The sequence below is a fragment of the Parasteatoda tepidariorum genome, chromosome 11 (assembly GCF_982258835.1).
Source record: "Parasteatoda tepidariorum strain Cologne lab strain chromosome 11, Ptep-v5.0, whole genome shotgun sequence".
Classification (NCBI taxonomy): Eukaryota; Metazoa; Arthropoda; class Arachnida; order Araneae; family Theridiidae; genus Parasteatoda; species Parasteatoda tepidariorum.
The window spans coordinates 44176132-44184481 of record NC_141765.1 but is presented as its reverse complement, the minus strand read 5'-3'; the positions used below and the strand labels follow the sequence as shown (position 1 = coordinate 44184481).

The 8350-nt window shown below is 27.2% G+C and overlaps 1 protein-coding gene across 1 annotated transcript in view; it reads right to left on the bottom strand.

The window, feature by feature from the left end:
* LOC107450522 (fatty acyl-CoA reductase 1) overlaps positions 1-8350 on the bottom strand; it is a 32196-nt gene continuing 23846 nt past the window's right edge. Inside the window, exons 9-13 of the mRNA XM_016066337.2 lie at positions 7190-7308; positions 5797-6036; positions 2105-2234; positions 812-939; positions 1-715 (exon numbers count right to left, since the gene is read on the bottom strand). Of these exons, the coding sequence (XP_015921823.1) occupies positions 571-715; positions 812-939; positions 2105-2234; positions 5797-6036; positions 7190-7308 (762 nt within the window). The 3' untranslated portion in view covers positions 1-570. The remainder of the gene's footprint in view (positions 716-811; positions 940-2104; positions 2235-5796; positions 6037-7189; positions 7309-8350) is intronic.

The following is an 8350-nucleotide window of genomic DNA, read 5'->3' as shown; positions in this document are numbered from 1 at the left end:
TAAAAATAACAACTTTTATTTAAAGTACACTCTTCACTGCAAATAAATATAAACATTTCGCTGTTTCTAAAGAGCATATTTTGTTCGACAAATTTAATATTAGCTTTTATAAAGCTGTTTTTAAAAATTTTGGAAGAAAAATATGTATAAAATATGACAGAAGTGCAGCTTGGGAAATCATTTAGGAACTAGACATTTACATTTGTTTCCGGCTGCGATTCTTCAGAAAACAGGAATGATATTAAAAGAAGCACATAATACATAATATTAAAATGTTTAAAATATAATATATTTAAAAACATTAAAATCAGCGACATTTTTTAAATATATGATTTTTAAAATCTGATGGACTTTTAACGAATTTAAAATACAAGTTTGCAGATACAAATAAAAGCAAGTAAAATGAGCTTGAAAGTTATCCTTAAGCGACAATGAATCGCTGTAATTTATCAAATAATTCGAAAAGTGTCATTCCACCATTAAATGAGGATTCAAATCTAGCAATTTCTCACGAAGTTTAAACAGATTTGAGACACTTTGTAATAAATGAAACTCAACATTATGAGGCAATTATTCTTGCATCAAACTTTGAAACTTTAGAATCAGGGCTGTCAGGGCACACCATATATTACCCAATGATAGGAAACCTGAGAAAAATACTTTCCAAACGCCAAGAGCAACAACGAGGTGTGTTAACTGAGAAATGAAATATCGCCTGAAAATTAAGAATACAATGAGTTAATAAATAAGTACTTTCAAACTCAAATATCAAATTTATGATAATCTGAATTATTAAAAAATGAAAACAAACCTTCGTAAATTCTTTCTTGCTGATGGAATAGTAGATGGATCTTCTTTTAGTATGAATTTTCGACAGCCCAGAACGTGATTTTCCCAGAAGTAAGGCCAATCCAAAGTGCGTATGTCAACAAAGAAATTCTAAAAGTTAAATGCGTATTTAAATCTAAGACATACTATACAAAATAACTTTACTAAGCAGCAAGTTGTACGATACCAAGATACGCCGGTTCAATAAATATGTATTTGGTGTTTCGTAAAGTACATTTAAATTAATTTAAGTATAATTCAAATTTTTAAAAGTCTAAATATATAATATATTTTACTTATTAACTTATTATATAAAAAAAGTATATAAATAAGGAAGAAAAACTTTAATACAACACTTTAGTTAGACATAATCAAATTAAAACCATATTAAATAATAGTCTTAATTTTGTGCTTGTTTGATGAATTGAATAGAAATTTGTATTAAATGCTTTATATATTCATAAAAAAGTTTTTTCATAGAAGAATCAGTTTTTATACAAACTAACCAATCAACTTTTTTGCGTGTTTCAAATTTGCTTTTACTATTACTTGAAATCCAAAAAAATGCAATTCCAGGGTTATTTTAAATCATAGTTGATTTTTTTTCTTAACTTTTAAAAATCAAAAATGTGTGCCACTTCTGTACGCGGTGGGAAAATTAAACTTAAATTCATAAATTGACAGGACAGCATACTCAATTTTAAACTATGGAGAAAGTAGTTACACCAGCAGGATCGTTATTCTTTTGCAAGTTCATTACATTAAGTTAAAAATAATAGTTCTCGTAAAAAAACTGGGAATGTCTTCATATACCATACTTTTTGAAGAATTCAACAAAAATAACTGTCTGACACAGCATTAAACCTAGCGTTAAGCAGGATTTTCATTGCTGCAATTTTTTTAACTTAATAAAAATATGTCTGATTTCCCGAAAATCTGAGGGTAAGGAAAATAGAATTTTCCATTCGGAAATATTTAAATGGTATCCACTATAAATGTTATAGTATAGTCATGAATATATTAAATTATTAATTACAGAAATTTTTAAAATGTACTTTAGAATGTCACAAAAAACAAATTTTTTTTGCCTTTCGGAAAAGAAAAATTAAACTACTCTTATTTTTAAGACCTGCTACATAAAATCAACGCTTATATAGTTTCTACTGTGTATTTAATATAAGATTTATTTAAATAATGCAATAATATTTATTTAAATTTCGCGGATGTATTGTCATTTTACAGCGTCACTTTAAAATATTCTCGTTTAAATGGTTACCTCTTTGTCTTCCTGTGACATTGCATCATTTAGCATTACCATGTTGTTACAGGAAAACTTCCAGTCTCTAGTTGTGAAGAACTCTAAACAACTAGTAGCTTTATGGACCTTTTGATACACGCGCATCATCCTGCGAAAAAAAGAACGAATGGCTAAAATGACCTGTTATACATTTAATAATCTAGAATTAAGAACATGGCACCTTGAAGGACGTATTAATTTTGATTTAATTGAACTTATTTTTATGGAAATTTAACTTGAGAAAATCGACTGCCACTGTTGTTTTAAGGTTATATAACACTGAGTTGCTTTAGCCTGCGTTGAACGCGAATTGCTTTCAAAAACCTGGAATTTAGATCAGAAAACTTGAAATTTTTTTTTTCTTTTTGGAATTTAAAAAGTTAGTGGATAAAGGGTGTATTATTTTAAATAAACCTTACATATTGTAGGAAAAGTTATTTCGCTAGAGTGATAACAACACTGTAGAAAAAAAAAAAGATTTATGCACGAAAAGCTTGGAAGTCAGTCAATCGAAATTTTTTTCGTGTTACTGATCTCCTTCAGCTCTTCAATTGTAATTTAATTGCATTTATAATTTAATTACTTACTGTCTGGATTCGAATTTTAGTTTACTGTCACGGAAACGCTCTAAACTTAGAAAGCCGTTCTGGTTCTCACCTAATTATTAAAAAGTTTGGGACGCAGTCAGTATTTGTAAACTCGTTTGCGAAAAGATGTGGTTCCTTTAATTTTAAAGCAAATAGCAAACTATTGTTAATTTTTCTTAAAAAAGGAATTATTTTGATCCAATTACTCATACAAGAATTTGAATAATTTGAAGTTGCTTTAATATTTTTTTGTGTGCCAAGTTTCGCGTCACGGCGCAATGAGGAACGCTCCGAATTCCTTCAACTTTTGAAATCTAAATAATCATTTGATTGCAAACTTTTCGAACAATCCACTTCATAGTTTTAACTTGACAACAAGATTCCTTATTGAACGATAATTATTTTATCAATATTTCAAATAATTCTGTGAGAAAAACAATCTATGGTTTTCAGAAACTTAAGGAGAATTCTTACTGAAACTGGTTCGACAGTTTAACTTAAAATGTACCAATCTAATCTGATTCTGAATTTCCTAATGCAGTTAAAAGTAAATTCTTTTTAAACACAAAGCTATTGAAAAATTACTTGCACTTCGTAGTTAGGATTGCAACTTTAAATCATTAGAATTTAATCAGAATAATTTTGCCGTGAGTAATCAAATAAAGTTTTTTTTCCCTAGATTTTTATTTTCATATTTTGGGACAGTTATTTTATAACCATTCACAAATAATTTCAAATAAAATCAAAGTTTAATTTACAATAAATGTAATGCTTTTTTAATTATTTTTATTATCGTCTGTTTCTAATTTATTTCTTATGGAAGTATTTGCTTTGAACGTATTTTTCGTCTGCGTTTAAGTTTTAAAAATGGCACTTGGAATATTGTGATGGAAAATTGAAGAATAAAAATAGGAATTTACGTGGAAAAGGTAAGTAGTTTAAAAATATTTGCTTGTAAATTATTAAATTTGCATGATTTAAGAATTATGTGTATAAGAATTATGTGTTAAAGAATTAAAAAGAAAATTAGAGTTCAGGAAACAAAAATCAGCGACTAAATGTTTGAACTTCACTAGACAATACATATTGGTCTCCTACAAATGCCTGCTAAAAATTTGCACACGCGTATTACGAATTGAACGCGTATTACTAATATAATGGAGGCTTTAATAATCATGCATTTTAATGTTCATTCATTTTTCTAATTTTCATTTTTCATTTTTTTTTTTTATTTTATTAACATAAATTTCCATATCTTTTAATACTTAGATTTATTATTTTTTTAAATTTCGGTTTCTAGGCGTTTAATTGAGATTTTAAAGCGGGGCAGTTTTATTAAATCTACACTATTTTTGATACAATATTATCAAGTTATTAGTCTTCATGTCTAGTATTTATTACGAATTTTATACAATTGTAAATAAAACAATTGAACTTAATGTTGATCTCTCAATGAAAAGTTAAAAGGAAAAAAAAAAGAGGATTCTTACAAGCAGTTTGTTAAATGTTAAACGCTTGATTTTAATAACAGTCCTCGTTTTGTGTACTAGGAGTTTACAGTTTTTGTATAGAGGTAGCCAATTAGGTGGGGTTAGAACAGAGGGAGGAAAATCATTAAAATTATACAGCGGCAGAAAAAACAAACTTTGAAATTGCTTTCTCGCAAGACTCAAAACATTGTTAAGGCTCAAAGCATTGTTAACAATAATAAAGTTGCAAAATAGACTATTTTGGTCACTTTGCACTGCTAACTTAACCTATTTTGCATAAGTAGCAAATTGAAAAGAGTAATGCAGAAATAGCTCAAACTTAAATTGTCATTAAATTACAATACTTAATGCATTTCAGTCCATGATACTTACCTCAAATAGTTTTATTTTACTCCAGAGAATACAGTTTAAGACTAAAAATAATCGAAAAAAAAAATTCTGTATTGACACCTACCTTTAATTCTTTCAGAATAGCCAGTTTATAATAAAATGTGCATCAGCATATTTATGTGAAATACACTTGGACGCTAACAGCCTTACCTTAACATTTCAGTTCTCAGAACTAGAACTACTACTTGCAAATTTAAAAAAAAAGGTGCTAATAACGATGCTAAATTTTGGGAACAAAACATAAGATTTAACACACCTAGTTCAATTTTTTTTTAAATTTTAATATATTGTAAAGGCAATACTAGTACACATTACTTTCAACATAAAAATTAGAAAATACAAAGTGCTCCTAAATTGTTAAGGAAAACAATTAGGTATGTTTAGTATCCTTCAAAAGTATACTTTTTACATAATTTTCGCATTCAAACATGAGAAATGCGATGAATTAAAACTTTTGCTCCTTTATATATTTTTTTTCTTAAATAGTACTTTTTTAAACTTAGAAACATTAATACTTGTGTTGCAAAATGAGCTAAAAAATTTTAAAATTTATGCAATTTTTATATTTTTATGCAAACTTAAATGTATTGGATTAATTAAAATTGAATTATATTTAACTTTATCTAACATATATATTCAAAAATTAACTTTGGAAGCATATTTGTTTAACATAAAAGCCCAATATTGTGTTTAACCGACAACTGAATTAGATTGTTTCGGCTGAGCAGTTTATTTGTTGAGGATACAATGTTTTAGTTTTGAGTTGTAGATTACTTTATAAAATTTGTATTTAATCATTTAAATCTAGAGAGAAGGGTACTTTCTCCATTTTAAGAAAATATTAATGCAATTTAATTTACATGTTCTGATGAGTTTCTTTTAGAATGATTTCAATACAAAATTTATAACTATCTAGTTTCCTGCAAATCCATGCAATGTTAAATATACAATCCTTTCGGATCTAGTGGATTACAAACTCGCTACTACATCAAAAAGACTTTGTAGAAAAAAAAAAGTACTAATGGTCACTTTCCAGTTTTAAAATTTTTGCATCGTTGCTTGATTGCATCGTTTGCTTGAATTACTCAAATATTGCTATTTTCTTTAGTCGCTACAAAGTGGTGGTTGAATACAGCTGTTAGTATTCAGCTTGCTTAAAAATGCTTGCTTTAGAGCAAAACTCTTAATGAAATAAAAGTCTTACCCAGGTTTTTGGAAAAATATGTATGCCATAAAGTCAACAAATAAAGCTGGTAAATAGTGCTGGAAAGCTATACATATGGAATTCACGAATTGACTTCTTCTGAAACTTCCATAAGGATAGCGGAAAAGTTCGGCACTAGGATATTTTAGAAGCTGAGGGTATGTTGAAAGCATTATATCATCCCAAGTCAAACGATTTAATCCAGAAGATGTGCAGTTGTAAACCAAAATACTGTTAGGCCTGTTGAAATATTATAAATGTTAAATTTATTAAAAAAATGTTACACACTCAGAATGGTTTAGTTTAAAAGTAGCTATATCTAAGTAAAATGTTCTAAGAAAACTATGAAATATCATTTATGAAAATATGTGGATTAGTTTTGAGCAGAAATCTAAATATTTTATTTGTTAACTTTTTTTTTTACTAGGAAATTCTTTAGACGTTATTTTAGAAGAAAAACTCAAACCCGAACTACAGTTTTCTTATAGATTAAAAAAATTCAAAAAATGAAGAAAAAAATCTGTTTTCGAAGCAAAATATTGATTCGAGATGTTTCAACTTGCTTAAAAACTGGGATTGATTTTAAAAACTTTTAAATATGCTTAACTGAGGTATTTTCTGAAAACATAGAAAATATTTACTTGGACAGTAATGTCTGAAGAGGATTTATTTTCTTCCAATACTTCTGGAAATTTATTCAGCTGGTTAAGAACTTAAAGTCCTCGTTGAACACTTTCTTACCCAGTGTTTTCCATTCAGCCTAAACGTTTGTTCTGAAGATCACGTGACTGATTAAATCTTTAATTTAAAATGGTGATCTCGCAAAGGAAAAACATAAAAAGCAATTAATTTTGATGTTTTAATTTTTCCTTAATGTATTCGAAATAAATTCGACATGTACTCAAAGTAAATTTGAGAATTTATGATCTTTAAGAGAAATTTTTAAAGTCAATTAATATAAATCATGCTGCGAAACGCAAGAATATTGTTTCATAAAATTTACATCTGAATTACTTCAATGAAAGCAAAATTCAAGGATGTATTAGTTTTTGTGAAATACAATTATTACAATTATAAAAACTAATTAAACCATTTTAAGCACTTTTTAAAAAATCTATCATTTTCAAATCGTAAGTTTAATTTAGAACGTAAAGTACATATGCATTTTAAAAGTTTTGAAACGTAAGAGAAATACATTTAAATTCTATTTTCATTGTATTTGAAAAAATCTCTTTGAAAATTAATGTTATATTTTAGAAACAATTCTTTAAATTTGACATTGTAAACATGTTCTGTCTACGAATATAAGCAAAACAAATATTGAAGTTGCTTAATAAAAAGCATATTTTACCATAATAATTTATCCTTACATAAAACTCCTTCGAGGACTAACCTGTGCATGGCTGTGTACCAAGCGACGGAAATAAGCGTATTTACCACAACGTCAACCGGAACTATATCAGCGACAGCTTCTCCATAAATTATCATAGTTCTCAGTACACCCTTGCCACCCTAAAAAGAGTAAAATTTAAATCATTTAACTGAAGTATTTACAGTTAAATCTCACATTTTTCTGACGTAAATACGGAAGAGTTAATGATGTCTAGTGAACAATGTCCTTATGATTTTCTCAAAATGTAATGAGTAACTTTTTTTTAATATTAATGAATAATAAATGTAGTTGAATTTTTATTCAAATGAGAACAGGGAATTTAATTTCTGGTAGTTTTATATCTCATTGATTTCAATGTAACGTCTTAACAAATTAAATAATTATTCTGAGCTATCTAACTCAAACACGCTGCAATTATTAACCCAAGAAAAGTCTGGCTTTGAAAAATTGTCATTATCTTGTTGTTACCCTGCGAAGGAAAATAATTTATTTTGATTCGTGATATGCGAAGTCTTGTTTGGGTGCTTTCACTTTTGATGATAAAATTGGACTGTGTTTAAAAGACTTCTAAATTTCAAATTTCTTTTAATTTTAAATCAGTAACTGCGACCGTAGATTGTACATTCTAAATAAAGAAATCTACTTTTAAATTACTGATATTTCTTTAGCTTTAATATGGAAATTATTAATATTCTTCGTTCATTTCTTTTTCTTATATCTTTAATAATGCAATACAAGGGCTTTTCACATTTTTTTGATAAAAATTGGAAAAGTGTTAAGGAAAAGGGTTAATTAAAAAAACTGCTCATATCTGATAGAACTTACATGGAAAAATGATAAATTAAATCAAATTTATTGCAGAGGTTTAAAAAGTGGATGTATTAGTCAATGAGAGAAAAATTATATTTCAATAGAAATTATCTTTAAAGGTGAGAGACTTGCTATTTATTGAAACATATTTACTTTGGCATAATTTCGATGAAATTATAGAATATCAGCCTTAACTAGTTTGCTTTTTGAGGCAATACTATCATGAAATAACTAAACGTTTGTACTTCTTAATGTTCAAGGAAATAATGGAATTTTTAGGAAAATTTAAATAAAAGAATTTGTTCTAGGATGTACAAATGTACAGTTTCAAAACAACGAAGTATTACTTAC